Source organism: Mus musculus, chromosome 1 (assembly GCF_000001635.26).
Source record: "Mus musculus strain C57BL/6J chromosome 1, GRCm38.p6 C57BL/6J".
NCBI lineage: Eukaryota > Metazoa > Chordata > Mammalia > Rodentia > Muridae > Mus > Mus musculus.
Genome location: NC_000067.6, coordinates 46,218,553 through 46,237,751, shown reverse-complemented (window position 1 = coordinate 46,237,751; position 19,199 = coordinate 46,218,553). Strand labels below are relative to the sequence as shown.

The window sequence follows — 19,199 nt, the reverse complement described above, 5'->3', positions numbered from 1 at the left end:
GACAGAAACAAAGTCTAGGGTCAACTTTTCTAAAAACTCAAGTTGACACTTGCTGTGGTGTAGTTTACTAACATTTTCTAAACTTTTAGCTTCTGATCTTAATGTTAGTAAGTTTTAAATTCAAATGCACTTCGAGTGTAACCAAAGGAAGTTTGAGATCAGTTTCTCTGAAAAACTCATGTTGACACCGGCTATAGCACCTCTTGTGCTCTGTACTGACATTTTTCAAATGAAAGGTTAGTGGAGAAGAAAAGCCAGCTCTAAAAACTGAATGGCGGTCTCTGGGATTGTGGCTGTAGAGATCCTAAAGAGAAGGCTTATTCATCAGCTTATTCCTAAGAAAAGGGGAAAACCACCACTCTTAAATGATCCTTATTCAACATCATTGTCAAGGAATCCTAGGCATTTACCGTCTGCCCTAAGGGAACACCTCATTCTTCTATGTGTGGGGGAAACATGTTCTTGAAGGTGCACATGTGTATTAGTGTTTTGCAGCCAGTGGTCAACTTGGGGTTTCATTCCTCCAACACCATCTACTTTGATAAAGCTGGCTGGGCAGCAAGCCTCAGGGGTTGGCCTGGCTCTATCTTCCAGCACTGGGATTATAAACACACGCTGTCATGCCCACCCAGCGTCTGCTCCCTGCTGGGGTCCTGGGGATTACAATTAAGGTCCTCATGATTATACAGCCATCTCCCCAGTGATACCTTGATTCTTGCAGTAAACGCAATGATTAATTTATAGTGTACGAGGCAACATCATTACACCCAAGAATAGACTGCTTCCTACCATGACTCTGCAAGCACTGACTCCCATTTTAGTAAAACATTATATTCATAACATTTGTTTGCACCATTGCTATGTCATTTTTTGTACAAACATTTTAAAACTTTCATTGCTTACTTAAAGACAGAACATTTCATCCTTACTTTCTTTTCTTTTCTAACAACAGTTTGAAGGTAGAGATCAATTCCAGGTAGGAGGTGGGAGTCACATAATTATATCTTTGAAGTTCATTGTGGAAGGACGTTGATAAGTTGATAGTAGACGTGTGGAACCTTTTACACATGTCAATACAGCCTTCTTGGATTTCCTCTGACATCTCAATGTCTTCCAGGAACCTTGAAGCAACTGCTTCCAGAGCATCTTCTGGCCATGACTAAATTTAAAATGAATATTTTAGCAATTCATCAAGGTCAGTAATATGATACTGTCACAGCTGCAGCCTTTTTCAATATGTGGGCTGGAAACAGAGAGGAATAGTTTGGGATAGACATGCTCATGAAGAGCCTTCTTCCTGCCCTTGCCTGCTTGAGACAGTGGTGGCCAGGGCTGGTAGCAACTCTCTCCAGTTTACTCTGGGTTTACAGACATAGTTAACAAGTGTTAACAGGACAAAGAAAGGGAAAGGGGGTTGTACTGGCAAGTTTTGTGTCAACTTGACACAGATGGAGTTATCACAGAGAAAGGAGCTTCAGTTGAGGAAATGCCTCCATAAGATACAACTGTAAGGCATTTTCTCAATTACTGATCAAGGGGGAAAGGCCCCTTGTGGGTAGGACCATCTCTGGGCTGGTAGTCTTGGTTCTGTAAGAGAGCAGGCTGAGCAAGTCAGGGGAAGCAAGCCAGTAAAGAACATCCCTTCATGACCTCTGCACCAGCTCCTGCTTCCTGACCTGTTTGAGTTCTAGTCCTGACTTCCTTGGTGATAAACAGCAGTATGGAATTGTAAGCTGAATAAACCCTTTCCTCCCCAACTTGCTTCTTGGTCATGATGTTTGTGCAGGAATAGAAACCCTGACTAAGACAGGGATCTAAACTCAATGTGTGTTTCCCTGTGTATGCTATGTATTATTTAATTTAATCCTCCTCTCTTCTTTTATAACTTCCCGTTAAAGGACAGAATCACATAAATGACTACAACCTATCTCTTGGATAACTCAGGCACCTCAATGTCAACAAGCCTGTACCACAATATCTCCTTCCCCATCAGAGCTGTATTCTTCCTCAACTCAGCAAACTTCCCCATCAGTCACCAAGTTGTCAAAACACAGGGTCATCCTTCCTCTGCTCCACTTCCTCAGACCTCTATGTGTTGCATGAGAAAGTTCTACAGCATTGCATGCCTAACTCTCCCTTCTCCTCATCATGTCCAAACTCCCTTCTTTCCACACCACAGCCATCCTCACTCACGTGTTTGTTAGCTTTAGCCAATAAGTTCCACTGTTACCCTTGCTGCCTTTGTTCTTCAGAAAGACACAAAATGTCTTTACAAAGTAGAAACCACCCATAGCACACTTCCCAGTACAACTCAGGAAGTCCTCAGTGTGTGTGCATTTGAAAAGATCCCTACCAACTTGCAAATTTGTATCTGATTTGGCCCTTCCTCTCTTTCTGATCTCAACCATGCCACCTCCCTCTGAGTTCCTCTACTCCCAGTATCCCAATCCCTTCACTTCCATCCAGCCCCATTCTCTCTAGTTCACATCTTTCCCAAGATCTTGGTCCTGGTCAGTTTTGTGAGTTTGTTCTGTTTGTTCTGTTCTGTTCTGTTCTGTTCTGTTCTGTTCTGTTCTGTTTTTCTTTTAAAGGCTGTCTGTAGAAAGCCTTGGCTCCCTAGATGTACCTCCTCATCTCTCCTTGATACAATATTACCTCTTAGGTACAAAGCAAGGAAGAAGAGAACAAAGGATGCTCACCTGAAGTAAATTGTGAGGCCATAGAGGTATAGAGCCTATGTAAATTTCCAGCATCTTAAGTGGTTGTGTCAGATCTACATACAGGATTTCTACTATAGCCACAGGCCCGCTGCAAGTGTGGAGGCTGCTCCGTGGTACCACAGAAAGCCTGGGGAAGTCTAACTTCTCACACATTTACTGCTTTTCTCTCCCCCAACCCCACCATCTTTGTCATAGCTTCTCTGGTCTCAGCCTGTGCTTCCTGAGACAAAACTCTACTACAAAAATTCCCACAGTGATTTTCCTTGAATTTTTGTTGGGTTTGGTAAATAGGGAAGAGGGTGGAATAAGCCAGAGGGTGGGGGTCTGTCTGACTTCTACATGTCATCCCATCCTGCCCTCTTGACTCTCTTCCCCACACAGTGCTTCTGTGACCAGTCCCTCCCAAGTTCTTCTCAGCTAGGACTTCGAGTACGGTGCTTCCTATTAGGATCCTGATATAAGGACAGAATAATCCTAAAATTCTGTTCTGGGATATATTGATATTAATGGATAATATCCTATAATGATTTATGCTGGTATAACTGCATATGATACATTATGATAAAAATCAAAGATTTTGCTAGTGTACATCATTTTGAGGTGGAGTCTATATAATATTTCACGGTGATGATGGAGATTCAACATTTTGAGAACTCTATGTAAATTTTACACGGAAATACCTGAAACCAGTCAATGGTACAGCAGTTAACAAGAGCAGGGAATTTCCGAAGACGAATCCGAAATGCGTCTCCGATGGGGCTCATGGCCAAGACCACATGCAGCTGGTTGCGGCAGCGGTCAATAAACATGTTGAAAAGAGCTATGGGGCTCCCATCTGTCTGTCTAGTTTTATCCCGCTGGCGATCTAACTGACGCATCTTTTCACATATTTCTTGCTTTTCATCTAAAGCAAAGAGGTTTGGAACCTCCCCGGCGTTTAGGAGATTGTTGACATCTTCTAGAAATGACTCTCTTTTTATTTGTGTATCTGTGAACAGGAAGACCCCCTGCATGTCATTCTCTGCACATTTTCTTAAGATCACTTTCAGATCTTCATGCCACTCATGGCTACCGTAGCCCTTGGAGATTTCCACCTGAAATAGTGAATAATCAGCCATGTGTGCAGCAAGTCTGGTGACTGACTGCCTTCCGCTCCCGCCCACCCCCACCAGGAGGGCGTGGCTCCGTGGCTGCTTCAAGATTCGAGAAATTCTGCTTATGTGTTCTATGGCAAATCTGAACAAGACGAGATTCATGGGCTTTTTGCTCATGTTGTTATATTCATCTAGATGGCCTTCGACAATCATCCTGAGAGCATCCACATTTGCAATTTCTCTGTAGCCAAAATCTTCCCTCTTAGGATCATGGAAATCACAAAACATTAAACTTCTTAAATCGTCTTCTTCAACAGTGCCATCCTGATTAAAATCCAAGTTTTTAAATAGGTCATGGAAATCTTCCTGCATGTAATTTTTCAGAATTTCTTGTATGTAGTGAATAAGCCAGCTTCTGTCAGCATTATCCACAAGGCGATCATAATATACTCTGAGGACCTGAATAATTTTAAAAGTGGCATTAAGAATATTTTTTATATTTGCTCATTTATTTTGTATAAATTATAAAAACATAAAATAGGTAGTACAAAATACCATCATAAGCTATAAGTTGTATTAGAAGCATACGTTAATACTTAAGATTATCTCATAATAAAGTTTAAATATTAACTTTAACAATGTCTGTTTGATACAATAGTTTGCTTCAGTGATCAATACATGAAAAGTAATTTGCATCCAGGATGATGCCTATGACTAGTGTGGCATGACAATCCTAAGTGTGCAGTAATGGCACACACACCTTGTTGGTAACCAACAGCTCTCTAATTGGACTTAAGACTACTTCAAGAGGGAAATTATTTCTGGTACTTGAAATGTAGATAACTATTAAATGCTGGTAAAGTCATGGTTATTGCAGGGAAACCTGTAACCAGTACTGTACTAAACCAACCTACTCCGTATCAGCAATCTAAAACATTAATCCTTATTCTCAAGATAACTTCAGTCTTCAGCCCTCATGAAGGAACCTTATCTTTGCAACAGATGGAGACCACTACAAAAAAAACCACAATCAATAAAAATGCAGAATTGTGGAGCACTGACCTAATGGATACATCTTTAAAACATCCCCACATCTAAGTCTCAGGGAACAATGTGGAAGACAGGGCAGAAAGATCATAAAAGCCAGAGGATCCGGAAGGTTGCTGATATCATGTCTCCTAGTAACATCGGAAACTGTACCTACAAAGTCTCACCAGCATAACTGCCCACATACAAGCTGAACGAGGATGACACTAATAAACATGCCAAGCTGGATGAGGAAAAGCCCAAAGGCTGCAACTTTACACAAAGAACTATAGGCAACTGAGAAAAGATGGGAGTATGAGAGGTGATCTTTCCCAGGGGACGACAAGACAATTGGTTCAGTGTCAAATAGTTATCCCTGAGAACACCTGAGTGTAAGTACTGAATGGGTTGTTATATTTAGGAATATGTATGTATACATATATGCATACAATAACAACTAGTAAAAGAAGAAGCCTTGGATAGGAAGGAAGAGAGGGAAAGGGCATGTGGAGGGTTTGGAGGGAAGAAAGAGAAGGGAGAAATGTTGTTTGTAATTATATTATAATCTCAAAATAAATAAATAAGTAAAATGTTAATGTAACTTGCAGAATCTGATGGACTGTGTACATGCAAAGGAACTGAGGCTCTGAGAAGGTGTCTGACTACCTGAGCTGATCACCGAGACCCAGGCCATAGGATGTGGTCACTGGAAGCCAGGGATCAATACCTCCCTTTCCAGGATGTTTCCTTTCTTTTCCAAGGGTAGGGACTTTTTAAAGGTTATTGACAAAAGTTATTTGTTGTGTTTTTAAGTACATGTTTTAGACAATTGTCTTAGATAAAGCAACAGTTGTTTTAGATATATGGTAGATGCCTGTAGTAGTCCAGGTATAAGTTATTACAGAGAAAGCATATTTAAAATAAATCTGATTATATGCATATTCTCCGGGGCCACAACAAGTAAGCATGTTTTCTGCCTTCAATGAGTACTGCTTCATGCTGACTATTACTGTCCTGAGATTATAGTTCATTTTGGATGGAATTACACAGCCCTGCATTTGGAGACTGGGCCTTCAAGAGACAATTACACCTAAATGATATCAAAATGGCCCCTAATCTGACAAAACGGGAGATATATTTATGGGAAGAGGATGCTCTCTCTCTTACTTTCCTGCCTGACCCTTTCTTTCTCTAACTGATTCTGAGGACAAGCTTTTGAAAATTAGCATGCCAAGTATTTGGTTTTAATATGTGAGATTAGTTGTAATTTTTTCTGATGTATGACAGGTAATTTACACTTATCTAATATGTGGTTTACAAACACTGTCTCTGTCCTACGTATTGTCTTTTCACTTTCTTAGTTTCCTTTCCAGCATGAAAACAATTTAATTTTGGTGAAATTCATCCATCTCTTTCTCTCCTTGGGGTTGTTGTTTTGCCTTGTGTCTTAGTTAGGATTTTACTGCTGTGAACAGATACCATGACCAAAGGAAGTCTTATAAAAACAACATTTAATTGGGGCTGGCTTGCAGGTTCAGTGGTTCAGTCCATTATCATGAAGTTGGGAGCATTGCAGTATCTAGGTAGGCATGGCACAGGCAGAGCTGAGAGTTCTACATCTTCATCCAAAGGCAGCTAGTGGAAGACTGACTTCCAGGTAACTAGGGTGAAAGTATTAAGCCCACACGCACAGTGACACACCCACTCCAACCAGGTCACACCTCCAAATGGTGCCACTCCCTGGTGCAAGAGTATACAAACCATCACATTCCACTTCCTGGCCCCCATAGACTTATTCAAACACACGAGTCTACTCATACTTAAACATAGCATAATTCAAAATGCATTTAGTCCAACTTTCAAAGTCCTCATAATCTATAGCAGTCTCAACAATGTTAAAAATCCAAAGTTCAAGGCCTCTTCTGAGATTCATCCAATCACTTAACTGTAATCCCCAAAGACAGACATGAAACCAGCTGGGCAAATTCCAAACTCTGCATCTCCATGGCTAATGGCAAAGCAGTCTTCAGATCTCCACTCCTTTTTCATCTTTGTTGACTGAAACAAATACATCTGACAAGGGCAAAAAGTAGCCACATTCTTCACCAAATTACCTCAAACACAGTCTTTATGCCACATTCTGAAATTCTTCTCCTTTGAAATCTCTTGGGCTAGGTCAACACAGTTCAAATCACTCCCAGCAACAAAATCTTCCATATTCCTACTAGGATGATCCATTAAGCCCCACTTAAAGCATTCCACTGCTTTCCAAATCCAAAGTTCCAAAATTAACATTCTTTCAAATAAAAGCCTGGTCAGGCCTATCACTGACAATACCCCAGTCCCTGGTACCAACATCTGTCTCAGTTAGGGTTTTACTGCTGTGAATAGACACTATGACCAAAGGAAGTCTTATAAAAACAACATTTAATTGGGGCTGGCTTGCAGGTTCAGTGGTTCAGTCCATTATCATGAAGTTGGGAGCATTGCAGTATCTAGGCAGGCATGGCACAGGCAGAGCTGAGAGTTCTACATCTTCATCCAAAGGCAGCTAGTGGAAGACTGACTTCCAGGTAACTAGGGTGAAAGTATTAAGCCCACACGCACAGTGACATACCCACTCCAACCAGGTCACACCTCCAAATGGTGCCACTCCCTGATGCAAGAATATACAAACCATCACACCTTGTTTTTATAGAATACCCATATTTAACAAGTAAACCAGGTAATATGCTTGCTAAGATTTGGACGTCATGTAGAAACCACAGGGGATGAGAGGAAAACAGATTTCTTCAAAAGCCTTTTATGAAATGATATGAAGTCCTTTGCAGATACTGCTAGAAAGGAAAAAAGGCACCATTTTAGTCTTCTACATATATCAAGCCCTGAGGAAGCTTTCTTACGTGAGCAGGAAATAAGCCACAGATTGAGTTCAATACTTCACATTTTTTGAAATATTAAAGACAATATGTCAAATGCTGTTCTTGGAATGAAGGATAAATCAGAGATAGAAAGGAAAAAAAAAAAAGAAATTGTCCTTGTGACATGCTAAAGGAGATGGACAATATACCTAACAAATAAACACCAACAAAGCAGGAGTTGTCATATACTATGGAAAGTGGAGAAGAGAAAAACTGCTGGGTGGGAGTGGGCTGTAGTATTAAACAGCATGGTCAGTGCAGACCTCAGTGAGGAAGGGAGGAGGTTAGGTTCAGATACTCAACATCAGGCAGATAAGCCTTCCACACACCCTGAGGGGAAGTGGCATAGGTACCCAAACCAGTGTCTGTGAACCACTGGATTAAAATTCTGAATGTATTTATATGCCAGCATGCGTATATCTGAGAATGTAAAATAGTCATAAAAATTACAAGTTATTTTGCTATGGATATTGTTGAATATCCAAAGATCTATTAGCCAGTTAAAGTTAAATAATCTGATAGAATTTGCAAAGGGTTCAAAAGAATCTGAGTGTGTCACACATACACAACGGCATTTATAAACCACTCACAGGATAGAAAGAAGCAACAGCATTTATAATCCCAAGTGATGAAGTCTATTTTGTAATATCCACGTTGCCTGCCTCCTCCCTTCATGTACTCATGCACCACTATTTACTGAGTGCTTGTTACATACTTCACACTGGGGAACACAAGCAAAGGCTGATACAGTAGCAGAGACAGCAAGCAAACAAGCAAACAAAATTCAGAATGTGCCAGGTTCTAATCTATGTTACAAAGAATACATCAAAGTAATGGCCAATGACATGGTTTGGGGTGGCTTGTACAACTGTACTATAATAAAAGGATCTCTAAGTAATGACCACAGATATTCCATATACTGAGAAGAAAATACTGCAGACAGAAGAGTGATCAAGGGCAAAGCTCCTTAGATGGAAAATTCTAGATGTTTCCTAGAGTAAGATTGTCTCATGATGAAATGCTTCCTTGTTCTAAATCTTTGTGTAATTCCAGAGTTTATGTGTTTGCATCCACCCTCCAAGATGATGGTATTAATAGGTGGAGCTTTGGGGAGGTAATCAAGTTATGGGGCAGAGTACTCATAAATAGATTAATGTTTTATAAGCAAAACTGCAGAATCCTTGATCTTGTGAACACAGAGAGAAAGCTGTGTCGACAAACAAGCACTCTCCACAGATACCCATACTGCCACTACCCGACTTGGTCTCTAGAACTTTTTGAGATAAAATTCCTGCTATTGATTTAAAGCCACTTGACCTAATGGTTCTTGGTTAAAGAAAGTATTAAATATAGTAGTCATATTAAGGTAATGATGAAAACTATAGCAGTTGGTTGGGAATCGAGCCAGTGGGTAATTCACTTTAGAAGATCTGGTTTAGTAGGACAAAAGGACTCAAGGCTGTGCTCAGGCCTCTAGGTGGGAGGAACAGACTTAGACAGAAACAATACAATAAATGTAAATGTAGACATAATGAGGCCTCACGGAGAAGGAAGCTCTTCCCTTTAAAGCCTGGAGAGTTACTTCATGAAGAAGAGAGGAGAGACTAGTAGTGGGTGGGGTAGAGAGGAGTCTCCTTGGAGAGCAGTCTTCAGAACACTTCCCTGAGCAAATCCCAGGAACAGATAGAATATCAGACATTTGTAAGTCTGAGGGACTGGAGGGAACTTTAACTTCACATGATTTAGTGCACTGCTGTGTTTGTGATGAAGAGGATAGAAAAGTTAGGTCCCATACACAGAGCTTTCAAGACTTTTCTTAACTCTGCTCCACAGCCAGCTGCAGGGAGGCATGCTCTTAATGGTGTGGGATCTGGACTTTTAGAAGTGACCACTGTCTTTTATCGACAGGCCACATAATAACAGGAGACACACTCTACCAATGACCCTAATGCTTCATCCTTGGCCCTCTCTCTGACTTCTAGGATATTTCTATGATTCATTTGCCCACTAAACATGGAGCCTCTGTCCCTGTCCCCAGCTATGACCCATACTCAGCCAGTTAGCTGCTAACTCAAGAATGAGAGGGAGGTCATCCATTCCAAAGAGTAACATTTGCCTTGCTGAGGCTGCAACTTCCAAGTATAGATGGCCACTAGAATTCAGATTTGCATTTGTAAGGATTTAGGGATTCAAGTATTGTATCTAAGTCCCTTGAGAAAATGATTTGTTGGGATATTTTAAATTTTGCTGACTGTAGCACATGGGTTTAGTGTAGCAGCATATTCCAATTGCTAGGTTAGTAAAAATTAAAACAACTATATTATTCGCATATGGAACATGGGATAGGGCTGGGTGTTTCCACCTTTCTGTAGTCTCTGTGGTCATTTAAAATAACAAACTATTATTTTCTATGTGTCACTTTTTTTGTTTTCTCTCCCTCCCTCTTTCTACCAAGTCTTTAAAAGAAAATGCACATAGACAGAAGAACATCCTTGCCTTATCCCCCAGAGAACTTAGAGATATCTTTTGGGTTCTCGAACTAGGGATCCTAACACTGGTTAGCTTCATAGTTTTATTTTCTTTAGGCCATCTTCAAATAAATAACAAAATTAACTGATACAGTCACTGTTTATAAAACTACCTGTTTAACATTTCTTACCATAAACAAACAAAACCTGTTTAACAAGGACCTAGGGAGGGCTACAATGCTTAAAGGAAATGGGCTGAAATGGATTCATACTTCAGGATACTCTGTATGCCAAAAGGCAAGATTAGACATTAAGTACTTTAAAATTTATGGTATTAAATACTTTAAAATGTACTTTGACAGTGGCCTAATTAGTGCCAAGTACCTAATGGGCTTCACAGCAAGCATCCCTAAGTCTTTGACTCAGTCACTGCCACAGTAGTCCTTGCTCTTCTGTACTCACATTTGAATAATTCAGAATTTTACCTCATGAACCCACAGGCGTTTAATGGCCTCTTTGTTTTCTGCTGTTTCTGGTCTTGACAAACAAACACCTTGTATGACTCGGGAGAAATCTCGAAGGTTGAACAAATAGTGAGATTTAGCTGGAGTAGGTAAGAGATTCTTCATGGCATCTTTGTACAGGGCCATTGTACCATTCACTATTTGTGTAGTCAAGTCTAGAAAATCATCTGGAAACTTATAACTTAGGGGGAAAATGTAAGAAAAAAAGTTAGCAAACAGAGGAATACTTCATGTGACTAATGTAACATTTTTGGTTGTGATTCAATTAATTTGGCTTATAACATTCCCACTTCTAATTATAATACTCGATTTTTAACTTATTTTCAAGATGTTTTCCATTTAGTATTTATGAGGTGTCCAAAGAAACCTTTGGAATTCAGCAGGATCAACAGGTATAGCGGATTTCAAGTGTGTACAAAAGCATAAGAACCAGACAAAAGCCACTATGCTCAAACCAAGTGCTTCCCAATTCTGACTCTTTGGTATTTCCAATTTTATATCTATAAGATCCATAAAAAATAGGCATTTCAAAGAAAGAAAGGGAAAATAAAAATTATATATATATATCATTTGGAAAGATTGGCTGCATTCAACTCTTGGTTAAGGAGAAGCCAAGAGTCTGCTCATTGGTCTTGGCAACAAAATAACAATTTCCCAAGAATAGGCACCAGAGAGCCAAGATTGCTGACAACTAGGTAAGAATGGCTCCAGGATACCCACTCATCTTCTGGGTTAAAGTTGAATCCCCAGAGCTGGGGAACATTTCCCCAGGGAAGAGGCTCAAGTCTATGTTCTGAAATTTGGGCATGGAAACACCTCTGCAGGTTTCTACAAGAGGATATCAAACTCATAACATAAACTGGATACTTCTTTTCAGCCTTAATTGTACTCAGTTATGAAACCTCAAGGCAAGCACCCACACATGGACTTACTGCAGAACAGAGTGCAGTGGCCCATTTGTGAGAGGGTGACGTCAGCTGTTACCTTTCCCTGTCTAGGGATGCTTTCATAGGAACATGTAATAACTATTACTTATTTGATATGTTGCTATAAGACTTTATATTCTTTAATGAGAAAGAAAAGATAAGCACTCTTAAATTACCTACCAGGTTCTTAGATGCCAGGCCAGGATTCTGGAGAAGATTGTGAACATAGACTTGTCACTAAATTCATTGATGGTTACAATATTGAAATGTCTCATGTAACGAGGAGTTATTGGATTTCGGCCACCACCTAAAGATTAGAAAGCATGGTTATTAATAATATTGCTAGAATAATGCCAAAGTATTCTCTTCAGTATTTGGCAGTTTAAAGTAACCTAGAAGATGATCAATTCATGGTATGCCAAAAGATTTAAAAGTAATTACCTGTTTGGGACACTAATATCACAATTTAATTTCCACTCAAGATGAGGTTTTTCTAATCAAATTATTTTAGTAAATTCCATTTGGTTATTCTATTCTTACGCCTCCCCCACACCTTGACCAATATCATGTAAGACTAATCTATAAGTACATACATCCATTTCACTGGGTACTTATAAGACCTGAAAAATATTGACCTTCCATAGAATAATGAGCACATTTTCAAACACATGAGTTTTGTAAGTGACAACATTTAACATGCCACTTCACAGAACTGCATCATACTTAGAGGATATTTAAAACTGTATCCTATTTAAAGTATATAGGTCTGGGGACAAAGCTCAGGGGAGGGACAGAGGCTTGCCACACTCCAGGCTCAACAAATAAAACACACAGACAAATAACAGTTAATTTAAAAAGAAATTTTCTCATATATTCTCGGTAAAGAAGTAATTTTTAAAAGTATATAATAATGTTAGCACCTACTGTGCATAAACATAGTCTCTGAAGGAGTATATTCAGAGGTCTTTTTTCAGTTGAATGTCAGGTTGAAGGCAGAAAGAAGATAGTGAGAGGTCTCCAGTTAGCAGAATTGAGCCATTTTAGGCATGGCATGATTAGCTCAGTTTACAAACTCCTCTTTGAAAAAGGAAAGGGAACAGAAGAGTCCATTCCTCTAGGTTCTCACTATTTTAATTACTCTTAGCAAATTTTAACGCAGGAACTAGCAAGACAGGCTATGCAATAGTGTGGAATGATTGTTATCTGGATGTAAATTCTGCTCTCCAGTCATCTCTGTAGATGCTACCAAAGGGATTTTCTCTCTTAGTAGTCACAAACTCAGAATGTATGCCTACCTGGAGGACCCATAGCGCACATGATCTGGATGTCCACTAGTTTAATCACAGAGCAATCTTTGAGGTCGTACCAATTCCAATGATCTAACCACTGTCTAAGTAATTCAATGGGAGGCTGAGCCCCATAGACCTCTCGGGCAGGCATATTCACATCATCTACAAAGACTATCTAAGAAAGAAAAGAGATTAGGGAATATTAACATTCAAGCCTCTTGTTGTGGCACATGCCTCTAATCCCTGCACATGGGAGGCAGAGCCAGGAGATCTCTGAGTTTGAGGCCAGCCTACCTAGGGCTACATTAGTGAGACACTGTCTCCAAAAGAAAAACATAAAATAAAGGAATAGAATAGAAAATATTAGCACTTGACATAGAACCCTACTACATAAGTGATGCAGACAAAGTGTTAGTCTGTATTCTTACAGCTATAGTATGTATACCTGAGAGGTGACTTTGTTTCTTTTTAAAACAAAAATGCCATCTTTAGGTTCCTACAGAAATAAGGAGCCCTCCTCACTGCTAATATGTATAGGTTGGTGGTCCAAGGCTTACAAATCCTCTTAGGCCATTTGTGGCTCACTGTACTTTTCTCCCTTGTGAAGCACTCTGAATTATTAGCTCACAAAGAAAGGTGCAACTGTTAGGTGAGTAGAGCCTTTAAGTGGTGAAGGCTCAGTTGAGAAGGGAGTTCCTCATAGAGAAGCATAAATAAGTCATCTTGTAGAGAGAGCTCTTAAAGAAAAGACAGCATTGAACATGCTAAGAGTGTTAGTATAGGAATTAAAGTTTAAGTTTTCATTTCAATATTTTGTTTTCTATTTATAAAGCAGCAGCCTAAAAGTATCAAAGGGCTGGCACTTAAAAATAACATTAAGATGTTCATAGTCATACAAATATGACCAGTTATAGGATCCTTTTAAAGACAAATATGACATGTTTTAAGAAAAGTTTTTTTCTTTTCTTTCTTTTGTATTTTTCTTTTTTTTCTTTTTTTTTCTTTTTTTTTTTTTTTTTTCTGTTTTGAAGCAAGGTCTTATGTATCCAAGGCTGGCCTTGAACTCAATATGTATCAAAGAATGACCTTGAATTTCTGGAAGCTCTCTCTCCATCTCTTGACACCTGCCCTCACAGGCTTTTGCTATTACACAGTTTGCTGTAATCAAACCCAGGGCTCTGTGCAAGCTAGCAAAATACTCTACTTGTTATATTACATTCCCAGCCTAGGGAAGTTTAAAATGAAAAAGAGTTCATTTAAAAGAAAAGGACCAATGAGATAGAAAGATATCTCAGAGGCTAAGTGTGCCCACTGTCAGGACTAATGGCCTGGGTTTGATCCCAGAATACATGGTTGAGGGAGAGAATTGTTTCCAAAAGTTGTCTTTTTGCCACACACACACCCACACACGAACATCAAAACATTTAAAACAAAAAAAAATAAACCAAAGATGCTAATCTTTAGCTTGCCAGGTTTCCTTGTTCTGATTGTGGCAGTGGGGACATGAATGGGCCCAGGATTATACTAGAGATAGAACAGTGTGGAGAAACCCTTACCATTCTCTTGCCTAAAGGAGGGCCAAAAACTCCTTTTCTTCTTTTGTCCAGTTTCGACATGATGATATTCTGAGTTTGGGCTGCTGTAGTTTGGGCTGAGAAGTTTACTATAAGAGGTTTGTAGATGTCCTTATTGAGTTGATTTAAAAGAAAATTCTACACAACAGAAAATAAGAGTGAGCCACAGTTGAAACTTGTTTTGTCATTTCAGAATAAACATGAAGCATCACTTGTTGATAAACGTGAGTTGAACTTGACATATCAGAACAATGCAAAGAAGGAATGAATATGAGCAACAGTTACCACGGCAACAGCCTGTCTCTATCTGCCCAGGTGTTTTGCATGTATCTTCTCTGATCTTCACAATAGTACACATTACTCAACAGGAACCAGCAAGGACTGAGAGGTTAGGAAAATTACCTCCAGCCTTAGAGGAAGGACAAGAATTTAGCCTGCTTTTGTCTCTGAATAGACACAATTCTTTTAGGTGCTCATTACTGCCTTTGTTCTTTCAAGCCCCATCATCATTCTGTCAGCTAAACTTAAGTAACAACATTTCATTTCAAGCAGAATTCAGTGGAAGGCAAGTGTTAGTTAGCAGTGTGACTCTTCATCAATATGTGTGACAGGGACAAATAATAAGCTACATATAATTTCACAAAAGGTAATGATTTTAATACCAGTACAATCTATGGGCTGGGTTGAATTTGAATTTGATTTTTGATACTAGTGAGACCTATTGCTTGGGTATAAATGGCAAAAAGTTGTGTTTTCCTCAGATTCTGCCTCAGTAAATTAATGATTCTAAGACAACTAGCATACACCCAAATACCTTTCAGAATGGTTAAATAATTTAACCATTAAATTAAGATAACTGAAGAATCAGAAACAAACTGTCAAAAACTGGAGGAATGTGGAATAATTGGAAACTTTGGATGGAAGACAGTCTGGCAATAGCACCTTCCTTCCCCTCCTCTAGCTGAGATGTGGGCCATATCTGTCATGGCGGCCGCCACCACACAGCTAACAGCTGGATGGTTCCAGACCCACTGTGGGAAGTCCATCCTCTTACTACAAAGTAACCATCAGCTGGAAAGTAATTCAGATAAGTAACCATCAAGTCTGGCTACAGTTTTCAAGAGGCATAATCCTCACCCTAAATAAATTATTCTTATATCAAAATGAGTGGGACAGTGATTCAGTAACATCATTATCACCTAACATATGCAGCCCACCAGAGACAAAACTGCTAAGAGCTTTCTTTCTCTTTTTTAAAAGGTACATCTTTAAAGAGTTTTCTAAAAATAAAAGACAATAGATCCCAAATTCCTTGCAATTTAAACAACAAAATAGTTGAGTATATTTGTAAATTAAGCCAACCTTAAACATGATCATACTTAAGACCCCATGAACGCTTTAACCAAATTCATTTACATTTCTACAGTACTCACAATGATATAAACACTCTTTCCAGTTCCTGTTGGTCCTACAAATATTGAAGGCTTTTGATGAGTGGTCAGTAAATGCATTAGAGCAGAGTAACGGATTGTGTCGAGAGTTGGCACAATGATCTCAATAAACTGTACATCTTTGGGAATTGGAGGAGTATCTGCCAATTTCTTTATCCATTTATCCCATCTTCCTAAGCCCTGTTTACAGTAAACAACCAAACAGACAAAGGTGTTAAATATGTTCAAAAGCTCTGTACTTCTGTGCAATTGTAGACGACATCAAGACAAATAAAATTCTGATGCTTATTCATTTGTTTTGTGCTTTTAGCACAATTAATTATCCTCTCAGTCTGAGAGTTGAATTTTCTATGAAAATGGAGGAGAAACTCCGCTCCCATGTGACTATAACTACACTGGTAGTGCTTGGACATCTCAGATATTCTGAAACTATAGCTATGACAGCTCTGTCATCAACATTGGATTCTTTAATCACATTGACAAAATTTGATGAGACAACCGTTAAAGAGTAAAGAATTTTAATTAATATGTTGCAAAAACATGTAATAATTTCCCTAGAAGTTAACTGTACAGCACTTGACTTTAATGCTTATATCAGGCAAGATTCATTTTATGAAAATTTAATATAATTTAAAATCACTAATTAATATATACAAATAATGTAACAATATATTAACTATATTCACAATGAATTATAATGTAGTGAGATTTCTACTTTGCGATTATTGTGAAAATATTCTACCTATTTGCACCCAATTAGTTTGTAAATTATATGTTTGTTTTTTATGATAAAGTTTCAAAATCATTCCACTCTAGAAAAATAATATTGCCTTATTCTTCCTTAATACCAACTTAGAGATAAACTAGTGATTCAAAACACATCAGATGCAGACCTATCTTTCCTTGGCATTGCCAAATACCCACAACTAGTTCTCACTGGTGGCTATCCTAGACAACAGATGTCTCCTTCACTTGGCCTTTGCACCACATTCCCTAGGCCTGGACCATGGCATGATGCTCTTCTGAAAAACATATGGACTCACTGAACCCAGCTGTATTTTATTCATTTTGTGTGTTCTGGCAACTAGCTACACATTTGGCGTAGACACTAAGTTTAATAAGGGCACTGAATTTATATTCAGTCTAAAAACAATTTTGCAGATTTTTCTATAACTGTTGAGAAAAAGCAGCTTCTTTTCATGGTCTTAATAATCTATTCAAACATGTATCTTTGACCTCATGTAGGAAAGGAGACATTAAAAATCAGTAAGCTGGAGTGTACAGTCAATTAAAGGCTGTGACCTTAGAGAAACCACTGAAGAGCTCCACGTCCCAGGTCCCTCCATAGGGAACATCTCACCTTCTCTATCTTTCCTCTCTCTGGAAATTTCAAGTGTATGAATAAATTGAAATAAAATTAGCAAATATATGTTGGACAGGATGGAAAAGTCCTTTTTCAGATGAAATTGGTAGTACAGCTCTAGAGCTATAATAATTAGAAAATCCTAACATTTTATCTTAAGGAAATAATCGATGATCATACCATAACTAGTCTTCTAAGGATTTATAAAAGTGAAAGACTGAAGATTTGAAAAGTGTCCTGGTAGATTTAGGGAGGCCCTTGGAAATAATTCTACTGAAGAAACACTAGTGATATGGAAAGTTTTCTCTTTATTAAGTAGGGGAAAAAAAACTCCCTATTGATTACATGGCATGATCTCAATTCTACTATGTTTATATATGCTTCAATTTTGTGGAAGTTATAACAAAACCAACAAACAGAATTCAAGACTTGTAGACCAATCCATCAAAACACTGTTCATAGGAACATAGATTTACTTCTACTGGACTCTGTGCCTGTGATATACATACAAATGAATCTCCAAGATATGGCCTTGAATAGCATGTGCCCGGTGCTTGGCTCGGTATCATAACATGTAATTTTATGGTCCATTGGTTATTAGTTCCCTTTACCACTGAGGAAAACTACATTTATGAAAATTATCCCATCCACGACTGTGCAGGGAGAAAATAACTTCTCCAGGACTAAAACTCAGGGTCTCTGGCAGCAAAGCTGGCATGCCTTCCTCTAGTTCATACCATCTGCTCATGTGAGCCAGGAGGGGCAAACAACCCCAGAGCTACCACATGCCACCACATCTCACCAGGGACTCTGCCAGGCGGGCAGTTACATATCCTGCTTCAGAACTCACCTCCGGGATAAACTGATATTCGTAGATTGTTCCCTTCTCAGGAAATGGCACTATAAACACCTTTGAGGATGTTTGCTCAGTACCACTCAGTAACTTAAACTTATTTCGAGTTAGGTCTGAAATTGGACCTTCCATTAGCTCTCGGAGGATCTTATCGAATTTCAGACGATCATCATCTGTACAAGTTGCACCAACAGACCAGGCCAATGAAAACATAAAAATGCCCTGCGTTGGAGAGATGAGAAGATAGGGTGCAATTAAAACAGATGCTTCACTCTCTCCTGATGACTTACGTCACCAGCCAGATTGATATCTCCGAGTAGTAATAGGTGAGCTACAGTGTAATAGCAGGTCTTATAGAATCTAAGGAGTCTATAAGGATTACTTTACCCCCAAATTATGTCTCATAATATCTTTAAAGTGATGCAATGCAGCATAAATTCAAGTCAAGGCAAACCTTGCAACCATGATTCTAATAAATTGTGTGTTTCAGATGCATGCTAGAGCTTGTTCTCTGAAAGAGCATTGAAGTAACTTTGGGGGGAGAAAATTCAGACACATTTCATTTCAATATTGATGCAAGTGCACTGGATTTAAATAAAACAAGTCTCTACTTTTTTATTTGAAATGCTATATCAGAATTAACTATACAAACTAGATTGGCCTTTCCAAAAGCATCCTGCTTCTTCCAAAACAAATGCATGGAAGACTAGACCCACCAATTAACTGGATGGCAAAAGTCTGCCTTCTTTAAAATGTTGAAACAAACAATCACAACAATGAAAAAAGGCTTTTCCTTTTAATCCTATTTGTGTAACATCAGTTTATGTAAATACTTTCTCAAAAATAGTTGTCCCTAAATTAAATGCTAAATTATTTTTTTCATAAAATATGAGTTGTAAGAATTACACATTGGCCAAATTATGCTATGAACAGTATATTAGTATTTTTATCTAAAATTTCTATCAAGGTCTATTGATATTAATGCTCTTT

At 38.7% G+C, this 19,199-nt stretch overlaps 1 protein-coding gene and 1 long non-coding RNA gene across 32 annotated transcripts in view; one reads left to right on the top strand and one right to left on the bottom strand.

The window, feature by feature from the left end:
* Dnah7b (dynein, axonemal, heavy chain 7B) overlaps positions 1–19,199 on the bottom strand; it is a 307,481-nt gene that overhangs the window by 135,800 nt on the left and 152,482 nt on the right. For 25 of the 30 annotated variants that reach the window (XR_003954980.1, XR_373250.4, XM_011238490.3 and 22 more), the window contains 8 exons: positions 18,207–18,431; positions 15,976–16,173; positions 14,525–14,680; positions 12,975–13,143; positions 11,860–11,986; positions 10,715–10,934; positions 3,401–4,273; positions 930–1,159 (listed from right to left, as the gene is read on the bottom strand). Coding sequence is in view for 27 of the 30 variants with exons in the window: in XM_011238490.3 (XP_011236792.1) it covers positions 930–1,159; positions 3,401–4,273; positions 10,715–10,934; positions 11,860–11,986; positions 12,975–13,143; positions 14,525–14,680; positions 15,976–16,173; positions 18,207–18,431 (2,198 nt within the window). In the remaining 3 variants the exon portion in view is untranslated. Of the gene's footprint in view, positions 1–929; positions 1,160–3,400; positions 4,274–7,350; positions 7,678–10,714; positions 10,935–11,859; positions 11,987–12,974; positions 13,144–14,524; positions 14,681–15,975; positions 16,174–18,206; positions 18,432–19,199 lie in introns of those variants that run through there. The other 5 variants (XM_006495916.4, XM_006495929.4, XM_006495930.4 and 2 more) reach the window with 5 other exon arrangements.
* Positions 5,053–15,765, top strand: Gm31046. 2 transcript variants are annotated; one of them, XR_373392.3, is made up of 4 exons: positions 5,053–5,232; positions 5,449–5,602; positions 14,736–14,857; positions 15,504–15,765. It is a non-coding gene; the product is annotated as a predicted gene, 31046 (long non-coding RNA). The 2 variants fall into 2 exon arrangements; XR_865413.2 differs by lacking the exon at positions 15,504–15,765 and having other exon boundaries at positions 14,736–15,144.